At 41.8% G+C, this 16,673-nt stretch overlaps 2 protein-coding genes across 3 annotated transcripts in view; one reads left to right on the top strand and one right to left on the bottom strand.

The window, feature by feature from the left end:
- The window catches only part of LOC120575010 (glucose-6-phosphatase-like), a 71,081-nt gene that overhangs the window by 6,540 nt on the left and 47,868 nt on the right, over positions 1 to 16,673 (top strand). The gene's annotated exons all lie outside the window — the stretch shown is intronic.
- wipi1 (WD repeat domain, phosphoinositide interacting 1) overlaps positions 6,088 to 16,673 on the bottom strand; it is a 31,273-nt gene continuing 20,687 nt past the window's right edge. For both annotated transcript variants that reach the window (XM_039825568.1, XM_039825569.1), the window contains exons 6-13: positions 15,844 to 15,936; positions 14,771 to 14,841; positions 14,197 to 14,304; positions 13,775 to 13,939; positions 11,897 to 12,004; positions 10,176 to 10,315; positions 7,380 to 7,480; positions 6,088 to 6,214 (exon numbers count right to left, since the gene is read on the bottom strand). In XM_039825568.1, the coding sequence (XP_039681502.1) occupies positions 6,164 to 6,214; positions 7,380 to 7,480; positions 10,176 to 10,315; positions 11,897 to 12,004; positions 13,775 to 13,939; positions 14,197 to 14,304; positions 14,771 to 14,841; positions 15,844 to 15,936 (837 nt within the window). In that variant the 3' untranslated portion in view covers positions 6,088 to 6,163. The remainder of the gene's footprint in view (positions 6,215 to 7,379; positions 7,481 to 10,175; positions 10,316 to 11,896; positions 12,005 to 13,774; positions 13,940 to 14,196; positions 14,305 to 14,770; positions 14,842 to 15,843; positions 15,937 to 16,673) is intronic.

Below are 16,673 nucleotides of genomic sequence, written 5' to 3'. Positions count from 1 at the left end.
GCGCTACAACCAGGCAGAGCAACGAAGAAGGTAGCGAAGCTAGTTGATAGATTAAACTTTTGCCGTATCTGGTCGGCAAAACTCTGAACACATCTTCCTTTTTTTAAGAATGATTTCTGTGCTGTTCTTTGTTCTTTTCTCAAAGAAAAGCTTAACTCAAAGTCTTCCAGAAGAAGCCCGCCCACCAACTCTATACACGATGTGATTGGCCTGACCAGAGTTTGGTTTTTCCAGCTCGCAAGCCAACTAAGAGTGCCTAGACCCCCCTGGCTGCAAAAACTAGGAAACTGACCCAGCTATGAAAAAAATATCCTTTAATTTCCAAAAGGGTCTCTACTAATGTGAGCTTTCATTTACCATTCAACACTGACATGCTGATGTTAAAAGAAATATCTTGTCATATCTGGCCGTTTCATGTGCGACGATCATTGCAGAACATACCTGTCAAGTTTTGGATTTGAAAATAAGGGAATTTTCCGGCGCCCACCTCGAGCAGTCCCACCACCCCAACCAAGCTCCAGTATCCCTTACATTTTAAGACAGGTGTACAAGAAAGCTAAAACCACCACTTGATGCAGAATGCTGAAAACATTTACAATTTATAACATTGCTTGTCTTTACATTTACATTTTATTTTCATTCCACACATTCTTTTCATTTCATATTGCTTTTCTTTTACAGTTTTTCTTTTCATTTCACATAACTTTTCTTTACTCTTTTAGTGAGTTATTGTACAAATTTGTTGCAGACTTTGCATTCTTTAAGATTGTTTTGGAAGGAGTGTATTAGTGGGCGGGGCCAGAGTGGTTCATTTTACATGAGAGTAGAGCGCAAACAGTTCTGTTGTCTAACGTCTTCCTATTCTCTGTAACAATCTTTCATACCATGCTAAACACCCTTTCTCAACTTGCATTGCTATGGGGAATGCAGAGTAAAGCCTTCATAAGTTTCGGCAGCGCACCGTCTCTGTCGTAGCGTCCATCATCCGTCTGTTTTTTTTCCCCTGCGTTGTTACTCATCATCTGACCTCACACACTAACCTTGCGACAACTGCCACCTACAGCACCTGTAGTAGGCTACTGCCTACTGCAGGTGGAAGTTATCGCGAGGCTAGTGACAGAGCTCAGATTGGGAATGATTTTTTATTTTTTTTTACTCCGCCCGGGCTATCATTATTTTTTAATAACGCAGGTTAAAATACGGGAGATTTACGGGAAAATACTAATACGGGAGGACGGCGGGAAAGAAGGGTAAAATATGTGACTTTCCCGGCCAAAACGGGATAATTGACAGGTATGTTGCAGAGAGGTGTTACATCTGATTTCCACCAACTGCGGAACGGCTGCGGACAAGACTGACAGCTGAAGTCACGAAGGACCCCCCAGATCTCGCAGATTCGCGTATGATCGCGCGATATAACAGGATGTAGTTTCTATAAACGGAACCACAAAACCAGCAACAGTTTGACTTCAGGCTTGTCTCTGCCCCATTATGACGTTTTCGAGGCGTAGTGAAGGGAAATCCGCCGTGAGCACGGTGTATTTTATTTTGAAAATTAACTGGACGTTTTATTTTGTTTCCGTGCTCGACTTCCTGTCCCGCACAATCTGCCCTGTGCTGAATCGCTTGCGGAGCTCTCGGAGCAGATCCGCAGACGTTCCGCAGTTGGTGGAAATTGGGGATTAAAGCGCCACGTCCTTTTCCTATATTTTCTAGATAAGGGCAGGATGTCAACTTTCATTGGTTGTTGCTGAAAGAGTAAAACGTTTTTAAAATAATTTCTCGTGATCTGCAGCGTGTGGACCTACTTTTTACTTAGTTTTTTTTCTCCTTTTTATACACTTTAAATTTCATTCAGCTTTTTTTTTTCTTCACGCGAGAATCGGAAGTATCAAGACTCCTCTAACTGAAGGCCAAACCAAGTTTGTTATTTCTTGTATTGAGGTCACTGGGAGGCTTTGCCTTCCTATTTAAGATTTAAGACTGCTTTGCTGTACAAACTGAATAATGTAACAGGGTGTCTGAATGTTTGTCCAGACAGTTTCCCCTACATGTAACTATCAACTTCACAATGACATTAATTACTTCTTAAACTTGAATCCTCCTTGGCTCACAATATCTTTGATTTTGTGTTGAACTTGTTTCCTTGCCCATAGTCAGCCTTTGCTTTTCAGATTCCAATAAAATAAAAAATAAAAACTGTTTTGTCCCACAAATGACATTTCAATATATTAGAGATTTGTCTCAGTGATCACATTTGAGTCCCTGGAATGGCGTGTGAAAAAAAACAAAATTGAAACTATCGGAGACTTGCCCAACGCCCCAGAAAGCGGGGGTTCCATTCTTCTACTTTTGACTTTGAACTTAAGATTGTTTTCTTGTTCCCGGGACCTTTTGTCTTTGTCTTCTCTCGGCAGTAGGCTGTCCCTCAGGGTGTGAGGTTCCAGCTGGTTATTGTTTTTCTTTTCTTCATACTCATGAGTTATGTAATACGCAACCACAAGGCTGTACCGATAAAGGGAAATACAAAGTGAGGGGGCTAGCTACAGAACAATAACCTGCGATATTCGCTGTACACCCGGTTTTTGTTTTCAGGGCTCATTGAAGGAGTTTGCAGTCTGCAAAAAAACAGAAATGAAAACATGTAGGGCTGAAGTTGAAAAGTAAAAAAAAAAAAGCTTTTATGTCCTTTTCCTAACCACCGTTCCTTAACCCCAATGTAAAATGTCATGAGGTCAAAGAAATATGTGAAAATAATGAGAAACTTTTAAAATATTGACTTCGTATCTCAAAATAATTAGAATGTATTTCGAAATATTGACTTAATATCTCAAAAAATAATTCTATATTGTATTAAAAAATGGCGGGTTTGTACAGGATGTCCCATATCCCGCTAGTGAAGATTTTCTCTGTCCAATCAGTGGTTTTAACTCTACCTTTTTATCTGTTTAGCTCACTTGGAACCTTGACCAGGCTAGCCTTTAAGGAAGCCATGGTGGCTCTTTCACTATCCTGGTTATAGTACTAAGGCTCCATCTACATCGCTACGTCTTGTTTTGAGTGATCACCGTGCACCAAGTGTTTTTATCTCCAGTAGAAGAACTAATCTCTGTCCAAACCTCATATCTCATCAACATTCTGGTATACTGGGCATAAACAGGAGGCAGCGTGGCGACTTCGCCCACTACTGCAGCCGTGTTTGAATACCGGCTCGAGCCAGTAAAGACCTGACCGATGAGACCCAATCAGGAGGAGAAACGTTGGCGTCAGTGTCGGTGTTGGCGAAGGTCTCCGTTTGCGGCAACACAGCCCCGCAGATTCTAAACCAAAACTGGTCAGAAGGGTTTCCAAATGTCTCCGGTTTAGGGGCTCGGAAACACCAGAGCAGGGGGAATGAGAGGGGGAAACACCAGAGCAGGGGGAAACACCAGAGCAGGGGGAATGAGAGGGGGGGGAAACCAGAGGAGGGGGAAACACCAGAGCAGGGGGAATGAGAGGGGGGAACGCCAGAGCAGGGGTGAATGAGAGGGGGGAAAAACAGAGCAGGGGGAATGAGAGGGGGAAAAACCAGAGGAGGGGAAAAACACCAGAGCAGGGGGAATGAGAGGGGGAACGCCAGAACAGGGGGAATGACAGGGGGAACGCCAGAGCAGAGGGAATGAGAGGGGGAAAAAACCAGAGCAGGGGGAATGAGAGTGGGAAAAACCAGAGGGGAAAAACACCAGAGCAGGGGGAATGAGAGGGGGGAACGCCAGAGCAGGGGGGAATGAGAGAGGGGAAAAAACAGAGCAGGGGGAATGAGAGGGGGAAAAACCAGAGGAGGGGGAAACACCAGAGCAGGGGAATGAGAGGGGGGAACGCCAGAACAGGGGGAATGAGAGGGGGGAACGCCAGAGCAGAGGGAATGAGAGGGGGAAAAACCAGAGCAGGGGGAATGAGAGTGGGGAAAAACCAGAGGGGGAAACACCAGAGCAGGGGGAATGAGAGGGGGAACGCCAGAGCAGGGGGAATGAGAGTGGGGAAAAACCAGAGCAGGGGGGAATGAGAGTGGGGGAAAAACCAGGGCAGGGGGGAAGGAGAGGGGGAAACGCCAAAGCAGGGAGAATGAGAGGGGGAAACACCAGAGCAGGGGGAATGAGAGGGGGAAACACCAGAGCAGGGAGAATGAGAGGGGGGAAACGTAGCAGAAGATAATTAGTTTTTAAACCAAAACGTAGCAATGTAAATGTCAATGTAGCCTAAGAGTAGTCTTCAAAGTTGACTCTTTTGTCTTTTACCCTAAACGAGTCAAGTGGCACGACTTTTGCTGGAGTAGAATACTGTAGCATTGGTTTAGCCACATAACCAGGTTGGCCATTTTTTGGGTTTAAATGTTATAAAAGCCACAACAAAAGCCCAGTGTGCTGTGCTGTTGTAATTAGTCAGAGCTCAGAATGGTCAGAACATTGAACAGATCACTGTATCCTGACACAGCAACGCCTGTGGTCAGTGGCTGTAAATGTTGTGAAATGTTTGACTTGGGACTGACCTCACTTAACATAACCATAAACAGCCATCAACATGTACGTCAGTCATTCAAATCTAATCTAGAAGCTCCTTTTATCAATGCAAAAATGAATTACATGAAATAAAAATAAAACGAGACAAATTCTTTGCTTTGCATAGGTTCATTCTTAGTCCACTTGTTCATTTCTTTGTTTCTTTCACTTGTTTTGGTCTTGTGCAATTAGTAAAATACTTTACTCTTTTACAAATGATAATAGGCACACACACACACACACACACACACACACACACACAAACACAAACACACACACATACATACAGTACATACACACCTTCTGAAATGTATCCAGGAGGCATACACCAAAACATCTAATACATGTCAATGCAGTTAAATATAATACAGAATTAAAATGAAAACAATTCAATTCTTTATCATGGACGTGAACTAAAAATATTATTAATGACAAAAATAAACATGTTGCTACAATAATGCAACTTACTAAAAAATATTTGTCAAGTAAAAAAAAAAAGCTATGAACATTGTGGTTATAGTTCTGCTCCAGCATGCAGCTCATACTTTCATAAAACACACCTTGAAGACAACCCTCCCTGATTCATTTTGAAGTAGTCGACAGCATCTACACGTTAAAGGTCCCATGGCATGAAAATTTCACTTTATGAGTTTTAAAAAAAATATTAATATGAGTTCAACCAGCCTGCCTACGGTCCCCCAGTGGCTAGAAATGGTGATAGGTGTAAACCGAGCCCTGGGTATCCTGCTCTGCCTTTTGAGAAAATGAAAGCTCAGATGGGCCGATCTGGAATCTTCTCCTTATGAGGTCATAAGGGGAAAGGTTACCTCCCCTTTCTCTGCTTTGCCCGCCCAGAGAATTTGGCCCACCCATGAGAAAGAGAGAGACATCATGGCTTTCAAATGAGAAAAGTGGCAGTTGGTCAAGGCCACACCCCCACTCTCCACCTTGACCCCCCCTCTCTTCCTCAATAGCTACAGACACAGAAATGGCACATCCTAAAAAAAGCTCATTGTGGGACTGGCTCTAGTGGCTGTAATTCTGCACCGAGACTGAATTTCAGGAAAGAGACTTCAGATACAGTATTAGGGGACCACTGAGGTCTATATAAAAGAGACTTCAGATACAGTATTAGGGGACCACTGAGGTCTATATAAAAGAGACTTCAGATACAGTATTAGGGGACAACTACGGTCTATATAAAAGAGACTTCAGATACAGTATTAGGGGACCACTGAGGTCTATATAATAGCATCCAAAGAGCAGCATGTCATAGGACCTTTAAGAAATGTCCTTTCAGTTCACCGTTGATGTTTGGAAACTCAACAGCAAGCTGGAAGGAAGTTCAGAGGTACTAACGTTGCTGTGACAAAATTAGAAGTGTCTGTTTAACACAATCATTATGTAACACGAGGACCAGATTGTGGCTCTCTCTAAACGACTACATCTACTTCTTTTTCAGTGTTTAGTTTTTCCCACGTCAACTTGAATGTTAATCTATTATTTTCTCTCTAATAGCAAAAAAAAAGAACTTGGCACCCTGAAAGACTTTTTTTTTTTTAATGCTCGTTCATCCCACTTGCCAGCGCCTGTCTGTCTGTTTGGCCATCTGTCCTTCTACCCATTCACGAGCGCCTGGCCTGGCCACCTCCAGTCCCGTCTCGGCACCAATTAATCTACCAAAACACATCAACACACCAGTTAGTTGCGTCTACAGGATTTGTCAAATGCAGCTCATGTCTCAGTTCCTGGATTAGGGGGCATTCCGGTACAACAGTTTGTCTTCATCATTGGGGGAACAAATTCTAACTGGGGGTTCTTGGGGGTCCCTCGGGAAATTTTAAACATGAAACACTTAATTTCCTGTATTCTGGTGAATTCTTCTGCAACAATTTGTGCCTTTTCTGCATCGACTCATATAGTGAAAATGCCTTCGGTTATGTATAAAGATTATTATTAGTAGTACTATTATTATTATTAATAATTAATTAATCACCTATATTTTTAAAAACTTTCTGCATATTCAAAACATCCCACGTGTTTTTTAAACCGTTAAGATATTTTTCATTCATCATCATGAGAAGATATTTGGGGGGGGGGGTTACACTGGCCAGTTAGGATTATTGGTGGGTTGTAAACCCCCCCCCCCCCATAGATTATAGTGGAAGCGTAGTTTTGGAACGTCCACTCTGCGTATAATACAATGTAGCCAGCCTGTAAAACTGTATGTGAGATTTTTTTGTATGTCCGAAATCTTAGTATGAAGCCAATAGTACATGAATTGCATACTACTGTATCTTCGGTGAAATGTTAGTGTGCAAACAGTGGACACTAGGACCGGCATAAGTAGCCCACAATGCAATGCGGTGGTAACGACGACGTTCGAAACAGACAAACTGATAGAAACCGAGGCAGCTCTGTAACGTCAAAAACGCTAATTTACATTTCTAGAAATACAAATCTGTGATTTTGTCATTTGCGACTGTCAGCCTGGTAACTAGAAACAAATACTGAAAAAGGGAAGCGACTAGAGCCTACTCGCTTTATCTTTTTCAGTAATTGAAGCGTTATCTGGCGATGCCGCTAGAGCGGAGGTCTGCAGGGGTTACCATGGTACGGCTACCACAAAATTACAGCTCAGTGCGTCCGAAAAGATACACACTACTCTTTATTCGCACAAAAAGTATGTTGGACGATAGTATACGTATTGAGTATGTAAGTGCATAGTATGCGATTTAGGATGCAACCTTGGTCTTTCTGTGTGCCTGAATGCTTTGGCGTTTGGCCTGTAAAGGAGGAGAGCTAGCAATAGCTTGACATTTAGCACTTCTGGATGCTCACAGGAGGAAACTCGTTCTCGTCGTCCAGACACACAGGGCCAGCGGCGAACTCGTGTTCTGGAATGACTTCGCCTTTCTTTGCCCCGCCGTCTTCAGAGTAGCCTGGGTAGAAACAAGTGAAGGAGGCAGACAAATCATGAGAGCAGCTTGATCTTTACTTGTGTTAGAAACAATTATGATTCTACGGTCTTGTTAAATATTGAAACTGTTTGCATAGAACGCCATAATCATTACACTTTCATAAGATAACGTGGGAGCCTTTAATCTGTCCTTGTCTGGAGGACATGCCTCCCAGACTGAGATCTACAGTAGCAGTAGACAACTACTTTATTATGACTAAAACCTCTACTTGCAAGTAAACAAACTTTAATATAACTTCAGTGGTTTCTGTCTATCCTTTTGATAATGAAATTCTTCTAACAACTTGACCCAGCATACTTAAGCCTTGATGCTACATGAGGTCTGCCTACGTATGCAACAAGCACTTAGCACTGAGGCCACATTTTAACAAGCTGAAGGCAGAGAACGGGCATTGGAAATGTGCTAGAATATGCCTCTTACGAACAATCAATACGTGATTTGCAGGTACTGTACATCTTGAGATATAAACCGTACCGTTACCGTTACAATACTGTTGCCAAACAAGAACACCAGCCAACATTGGCAGCCTAAATGGGTGTGTTTTACATTGAGATGTGGTGGGAAATTGACTGGATTGCTTCATGGAACAAACAGGAATAGGGTGCTGTACTGGTGCACGCAGTGCTAAGGCTTTCAGACCTTCATTTGATATGGAACAGTGAACCAATCTGAAAGGGGCCCAAACAATCCTGCATACAACATGCATTAGGCCTTGGTTTGGGAACCAATAGTTTAGTACTAGTAAGAGCAGCGGTGGAAGACGTATACAGATCCTTTACTTCAGTAAAAGTACTACTGCCACACTATAAAAATACTCTGTTACAAGAAAAAGTCCTGCATTGAAAATGTTACTTAAGTAAAAGTATGTAGGTAATATCAGGAAAATGTTAAAAGTATTACAGGTAAAAGTAGTCAATGCAGAACTCTCCTCCCATTGTAGAAAGTGTAAAGGATCCAACCAGTTGTGTGTTTAATGGTCTAATCATTTCAGCTGGACTTGTAGGCCGTTATATTGTTGGCTAGTTTAATTTATAATAAAAACATCAGATTTTACAAACTACATGTGTTTTGTGTGCAGAAATCTTAATGTGCAAAGTAACTAGTAACTAAAGCTGTAACAGATGAATGTAGTGGGAGTAAAAAGTACAATATTTCTCTCTGAAATGTAGCGGAGTAGAAGTAGAAAGTGGCATGAAAAGAAAAGACAAGTACCTCAACATTTGGACTATAGAGAGCCGAAGTCACGCCCTTCTACTTCCGGTCCATGGGACCTATCTTTCGAAAAAATATGAACGAGGGTCAATGGAGAGATAATAATTATTTTTTGATCCCGTTTGAATTGAGCCAACAAATATGATGTTCGTCAATTTAAAACATTATTTTTCAACCGAAGAAAGTCTCCGTTTATTGTTAAACTGTTGAAGTAAGACTGTGAAAATACGTAATTATAAAGACTACAAACTTCATGGATGACGTCCCGCTGAAGCTCCAATGTCTGCGTGTATCGTACCGGGGATGTGACGTTACACAAATGAGCAGAGGATCTCGCTTGTTCTTTTGATTCTCTGCTGAAAACACTTCACTGAATAAAACACAGCAGTTAAGATAACGTTACATGTGTTGTGGAACAGAGCTAAGCTAGCTAGCTAGCGAGCAAACCAAGCATCAAGCTAGGTGACGTAGATTGTGTGAAACGGGAGATGTAGTCCACTGAGCGGTTTCACACAAAACTAAGTGGTACTACGACAAACCTACGGGTAACTGAGACTTTCTTCGGTTGAAAAATTATCTTTTAAATTGACAAACATCATATTTGTAATCCATGGCTCAATTCAAACGGGATCAAAAAATAATTTGCCTCTCCCCGTTCACTACCGTTCATATTTTTTCTGACTTAAAGCGCCCATATTATGCTCATTTTCAGGTTCATAACTGTATTTTAAGGTTGTACCAGAATAGGTTTACATGGTTTAATTTTCAAAAAACACCATATTTTTGTTGTACTGCACAGCTCTCTCTCACTGCTGCAGATCCTCTTTTCACCTGGTTTCTGTTTTAGCTACAGAGTGAGACCTCTTTTCATCTTCTTCTTCTGTACTATCTTTGATTGCACTCGCACATGCACAGTAGCTCAGATGTAGATCATGTCAGCTAGCTAACTCTAGAGACAGTAAAAGACGTAGCATGCTAGCGTTAGCATTAGCGTTAGCATTAGCGTTAGCATTAGCGTTAGCATGCTAACGCTACGAGCTAACGGTTGTGGTTAGCCAGCTCATTTCGGACTGTGACGTCACCGATTTTGAACAGCTCACCAGGAGACTGAAGGCAGGACACATTCAGAAACCGTATCTCTCTCAAAACAGCATGGATGGATTTTTTTCAAAGTTTGTATGTGTGTGGAAGCACCAAAACAGTTTTTTCTAGTTTTTTTCATAATATGGGCACTTTAAGGTCCCATGAGGTCCACCGGTAGGGGCGGGACTTCGGCTCTCTATTGTACAGTACTGGAGTAAACGTACTTAGTTACATTCCACCACCGAGTAAGAGTGCTAACTCTCACTGCTTCTTTCTTCAAAAAAAGATGTCCACTCGCAAAAAGAGTGAAGCCGAACCCTTCGTGTTTCACACAAATGGAGAAGCGTCTGTGACTACTAACCAGTGAGGGTTGCAGTGACGGGACCAGAGGCTGGTAAGGCAGCGGTCGCAGCGTAGGACGGACAAGCCTGCGCTGTCCCTGTGACCTCTGACCCTTCCGACTCGGTTCCCTCGCCCTGGTCTTCATCAATACCAAAAAGCCTGAGCGGGGACAAGAAGGAAGGAAGAACACAGGAGTAAAAGCAATTTTACATCAGACATATCAAGACATTTTTTTTCTTTCTTTTTTTTTTGAGTCTTTTAGACTTCCAGACCCATTTAGCACTAGGGGTGTAACGATACATCGATCTACTGTAGATCGAAACATCGGTTCAATCCTCAACGATCCAATATTACCGATACAAAGTGAAAACATCGATACATGTCGTCATCTTTAGGATGCGCCTTTATTTGGCAATTCCCACTTTATAGTTATTCCTTTTATTGAAAAGAGTAGTTTGTTTTAAAATTTCTGGAAGAACTTAGTAACGAAATTGTCATATCATATTGTGGTTGCTTTTTGTAAATGTACATAAATGTAACTGATTGTGTTAAAGCTACAGTGCGTCGTTTCTGTCGCCCCCATGAGGAATTCTAAGTAATGACAACACTGTCGGCGCGTCCACATGATACAAGCCTTCCGAGATTGCGCACCCCCCCCCCCCACACACACATTCTTCAGAAAAGGTCATTATCTTCACTCAAGTTTTGCCGGACGCCACAATCTTCTGAACATAGTCCTACTGAGAAATCCAGAGAGAGTGTGTGGAGCTGATAGTCTTAATTAGCTTTGTAGCAACTCATTTGGCAATGGCTTGAATGTAACGGGCGTTCATTAATATCAAAACATTAGGCACTAAAGCTTTAAATGGGCTTATGTATAGTCTCGTATCAATCGCAGGCCCCTGAATTGAATCAAATCGAAATTGAACGTAATGTAAGTTTACGGGGCAATCGTGCAGCTTGTATTTATCTTCACAAAAGGGTTGTTTTACCGCTGACAGGCTCAGATTAATATTCTAAGTGTCTGACAACATAATGGAAAGGATTTCTAAGGAGGTTGACCTTTCTGGTAAAAAATAAGATCCTTTTTTTAAAACATAAAAACTTCAGAGAAATTGCGCTTGCTAAAGCCCACCAGACTAAATAAAGCTACCAAATAAACAGTGATTTTTAGCATCGTAAAACACACTTCATTCTCAGTCGACAGAAACAAAATAAAAATTCTGAAAAGCCGTTTTGGGTGGTCTTTCAACCGTTTCAACCATCACAACTCTAGTTTTGGTTGAAATAAACAGTTTACCGATTGACATAAAATATGTTGGCTCTATACAAGCTAAAATTATTGTTTTTTTAAATGAAGTCTGGTGGGTTTAGCGCTAGTGACCTCAGAGCCGTTTCTGGTTAAACAGAAAGGTCTTAAAGAGCTTTTTAAAAGGTCTCTCTCTGTAGGGATCTTTTAATAATGTTGTCAGACACTTCGAATAATAATCTGAGACCGTCAGCACTTTTAGTGGACCAAATTGGCGATGCACATTTGTCCCATAGGGTTACATTTCAGCCTGGTCTGTGGCTGTCGGTTACAGCGTTCACTGTATAATACTGGACCAGTTTCAAAGATTGTTGTTCCTATCAGTCACTTACACACAAAAACAGGAAAATAGGGTCCAAGTTGAAAAAAAACAAAACGAAATTACCCTTCAACATCTATCCCGCCCTTGTGAAATATGTTTGTAGCCTCACCTGTGTTTGTGGGCCAACATGCACTCTCCTCCATCCAGTGGATCCACGTTGTAGATGAACAGCTGGCCGTCAGCTGTGGCCACCAGGACCCGCGGAAGCTTTTGGATCCTGGAACATCACATTAAATATCGGTTTCAGTTGTTTTGTAACAATTTTAGCATTCACTTAACATCCAACCCAACAGTGAGAAGAACAAGCAACTGAATCATTTACACTTTGTCACCCTAAAAATAGTCTGTAGACAGATATTTATTTTTGCACCAGTCACAGCTGGACTAGATATAGATATAACTAGATATAAATCTGAACTCAAATAGGCTTTTTTAGGAGGTAAGGTCAAATCTCTACTCTCTTAAAGCTACGTTGTGTAAGAATTTCTCCCATCTAGCGGTGAAATTGTATATGACAACTAGGGCTGCCAGCTCTTAGTCGATTAGTCGATTAATCGGTCGTTTTGGTCTTAGTCGATTAAGATTTCTTTAGTTGATAAGTCATTTTTTATGCTTATTCATGCTTAATTACTCATTTCCAAGAAACTCATGAGCACATTTATGGTAAACACAAGATTTATAGTGGTGCTTTTGCAGGATTAATTGTGGAGAAACTCAGTTTTACAGATGGTTAATTAACTACATTTATATTGTGCTTTTCTAGTCTTAACCACCTCTCAAAGCGCACAGCTCTGTCAATTAAATCAACTAATCGATTAGTCGACAAAATATTATAAGTGTTAGTCGACTAAGAATTTCTTTAGTCGAGGACAGCCCTAATGACAACCAACTGAATATTATTTTCTAGCCCTTCCTCCTACGGTGGCTGAACACGAAATTAGCTCTCTCCATCGTTTACACGCAGCTGTTCTAGCCACTCCAGTATTAACTTAGGTCTTCTTGCTTTGCCTGTCGAGTTGTCGTTTTAATTCTCTTTTTCGCTTCCCTGGCGAGTAATCTCCCCCTTGCATTCGTCACGGGGCCAATAGGTGTAAGAGGGCGAAATGCGACGGTATGCTCCTCTTTGGCTAATGTATTTTAAAGATGGAGGCGCCACATGGCTGCCGTCGTATGTATTCTGAATGGTTCTGAATGTCAGATTCTACGCTTACGAGAATACTTTGATTAGTTGGTGGAAGTCATTACACATGAATGAGCACATATTTGTGAAAGAACAAAGGTTTTGTGTATGTAGGTTTAAGGTCTAAATCCCAACTTGTTCTTTAAAGTCCCCCTCCGCTAGACGGCCAGACGCGGTGTGAGGCTCAAACATGTAGACCAGAGGTGCCCAAATTCTTTCATATGAAGGGCCAAATTGTGTCTGGATGGAAGGCCACGGGCCAAAAATAAATTCTGTAATTCTTCGTAGATAAAACTTCCATATTTAATTAAATATGGAAGTTTACCATAACTGTGCTTTACATAGCCATAAAACTGAGATGAAGTACTCTTTTAGCTGCACAAAATGTACGTTTCGTAGTCATTACGGTTAGGAATTTTCAGCAATTTCAAAATAAGAGCCCCAAATTAACCAAAGACCATGGCTAAATCCCTCCACTGTTTCTAGCGATCTTGATGCACACTGCTCTTTCATCGGCCAACCAGATGCTAGAACGTAGTCGCCACATGAGTCTCAAACATGGCGCAAGCATGAGCAGCGGTGGTGGGCGGGGCCAGTCCATATGCATAATTTCTTAATGTGCTTCCAGCCCCTTTTCAGAGTTTTTTTTTTTTTTTTTACTTTTTATGTGGAAAAACCATGTTAAACAAAATATTAATCATACCAGTATTTTCATATACTGTACTTTAAATGTTTCTGGGTCTGGGACTTTAAAGAACACACACACAAACATAGAGCGAGCGAGTGTGATTCCACAGAGAAGCTCACATAGCTAGGGTGCAGACGTTCCTCTGGCCCGATGTGACGAGGTGAACGGTGGCAAACGCCCGGTCCTGGCTCATCATGCCAGACACCTGAGCAGGGAGGTAGCTGCTGGCTGCGGAGAACATCTTCCCCATGTAGGCTGTCCAGGTGGCAGCCTCATCCCCTCCACTGCACATAGGGTAGAACATGTTCATCCTCCAACTTCATTTAGACTTCGGTGAGTATATTATCAGAACTGATACTAGTGGTCAGAGCTACAAAAAAATACAAGTTGTGATAAAACACACAGTAGCTCTCCCTAAACATAGCACCCAACATGTTTAAATGAAGTGTGTGTGTGTGTGTGTGTGTGTGTGTGTGTGTGTGTGTGTGTGTGTGTGTGTGTGTGTGTGTGTGTGTGTGTGTGTGTGTGTGTGTGTGTGTACCTTAGTCCCAGTTGCTCTAGTTTAAAGATATGCACAGTCTCTGTGTTGCTGGACGCACAGAGGAACTGGCCATCAGGGCTGAAGGATAAAGAGCTTATATTGACATACCTACACAACACCACACACACACACACACACACACACACACACACACACACACACACACACACACACACACACACACACACACACACACACACACACCCCAAGTGCAAAAAAAATGAGGATTAATTAATAGTTTAAGGGAGATTATCACTTTGACCATTAGTAATCTATTTATTAAAACCATTGACTCAATCAGTGTACTCCGCTCCTGAGGATCTCAGCCAACACAGGTCATGTCCCATTTAATAACTTAACTATAAATCAGTCTCCAAGCTTAACTGCATGCATGCCAATGTAGCACTGCAAGAAGAATATATTATATATAATATACACAGAAGAATATGTGTTTGGAATCATGATCTAGTACTTTTAGTTAGGTTTAGCGGTGTCTTTAGCTGTGCTCACACATTGGACAGTGTGTTTCTTTAAAAGAGTGCAGCTGTTATATATGATGTGTTTGAACTCTCACCTCTTCATGCCCCGGCGGAACTCAAACAAACGCAGGCCCTCGGGGATGGAGAAGACCCGGATGACGGTGCCCTGTAAACACAGACAGACAGACAGACAGACAGAGAGACAGACAGTGAAGGGTTATCTTTACGTTGGTTTACAAGACCTACTTATTTTCTAGAAAAATAAGAGTTTTCTGTTAGGTACTTGGTACAGAACCTGGTAGCTGCTATTCCCTTATGCAGAGCTTCAGTGTCCCAATTATAATCTGACATGTAACTAGAGGTGATGGGTCGTTTGAGGCAAAGCCTTAGAGTTTAATATAATTCTGGATCAATGCATGACCGTTTAGGTCAGTGGTTGGATATGGTTTTAAAATGGTGTTTTAATCGCGCGTGACCCTAGTACCCAGAGTGTGGGAAAATATCAATAACCATGCCCAAAGCCTTTGCCGATGAAAGAGGATCAGCACAGGTTGAATGCCAAGTGAGACTGACTGCCTGTTGCTTCGCTGCTATTTAATTGTCTATTTGCCAAGTACTGTTGTGGTCATTTTCTATGGCGTTAGGTTTATGTCATATCTTGCATGCGCAATAAAACGTGCTCATGAGCAAATTATATAATTTCACACGTGCAGATATTACTCTTCGAGCACCTATTCAACAATGGAGAGTTGTACAGGCAGTTGCGGGCGTGAGACAAAACATAGAGAGAGGCAAAGAATGGTACCTGCGGCTATTGAACACAGGCACAGAGCAGCCACCACGCCCCACAGAGTGTCTGCAGTGCGAGCGCTGGAGGGCATACACGCTCTCGCAGTTCAACTCCGCTCTCCAAGTTGATTTCTGCTCGCCCGAATGAAACTGCCTTTTGACATTTTGGGAGGAACTGGCCTTAGTTTAGTGTTCGATTGGAAATTTGCATTTTAAAATTATTTTCAAAACTAAAATAATAAATATTTGGACTTTTCCACTCGTGTAGTGGCAGATGGGCCCTAAGCAGGTGCCTACGATGCCTATATCCGGGCCTGTCTTTGGAGCTAATGTACAGTGTGTGCCTATCTCAGGGCTCTGAGCCTTCGGTCTGTTTTACCCTCTCTGAGGCACTGGCAAGTTTGGTGGCCGAGGCGTTGAAGGTGAGAGCTGCCAGAGGACTGTCATGAGCCGGGATCATGGTCACTGTGTTCTGAAACAGAAAGAGAGCGAGTTATTCCACACTGATGTAATGGTACGGTCACTCAGACCAGCCGCGTTTGCATCACGCTGCAGTATGTTAAGTGCCATTTAGAGACATTCAAATAAAAAAGTAAAATCCAGAAATTCTAGTTTTCCCAACATTGAAATTAATTACACTCTCTTTCAAATAAACTGTTAGCTGATGAAGCAAGTATGTCAATGATGAAATGTTATCATACATATATGTACAGTATCTCAGAAAAGTGAGTACACCCCTCACATTTTAGTAAATATTTCATTATATCTTTTAATGGGACAACACTGAAGAAATTACACTTTGCTACAATGTAAAGTATTAAGTGTACAGCTTGTATAACCGTGTAAATGTGCTGTCCCCTCATTAATGTCTAAACCACTGGCAACAAAAGTCAGTACACCCCTATGTTAAATTTCCATAGAGGCAGGCAGAGTTTTATTTTTAAAGGCCAGTTATTTCATGGATCCAGGATACTTCACCATACCTAGAGACTGGCATGGGGTACTTTCCATAAAATCATCTCTCAATGCAAATCTAACCAGCTATTAGGCTAACCGACATAAAACCATGCAAATCTCTAGGTATGGTGAAGGGTATGTGATGGTGTGGGGGGGCTATTTTAATTCCAAAGGCCAAGGGAACTTTACAGGATGCATAGTATCCTGGATCGATGAAATAACTGGCCTTTAAAAATAAAAATCTAATTTAAC

The sequence above is a fragment of the Perca fluviatilis genome, chromosome 15 (genome assembly GCF_010015445.1).
Source record: "Perca fluviatilis chromosome 15, GENO_Pfluv_1.0, whole genome shotgun sequence".
NCBI lineage: Eukaryota > Metazoa > Chordata > Actinopteri > Perciformes > Percidae > Perca > Perca fluviatilis.
This window is presented reverse-complemented; position numbering and strand designations above follow the sequence as displayed.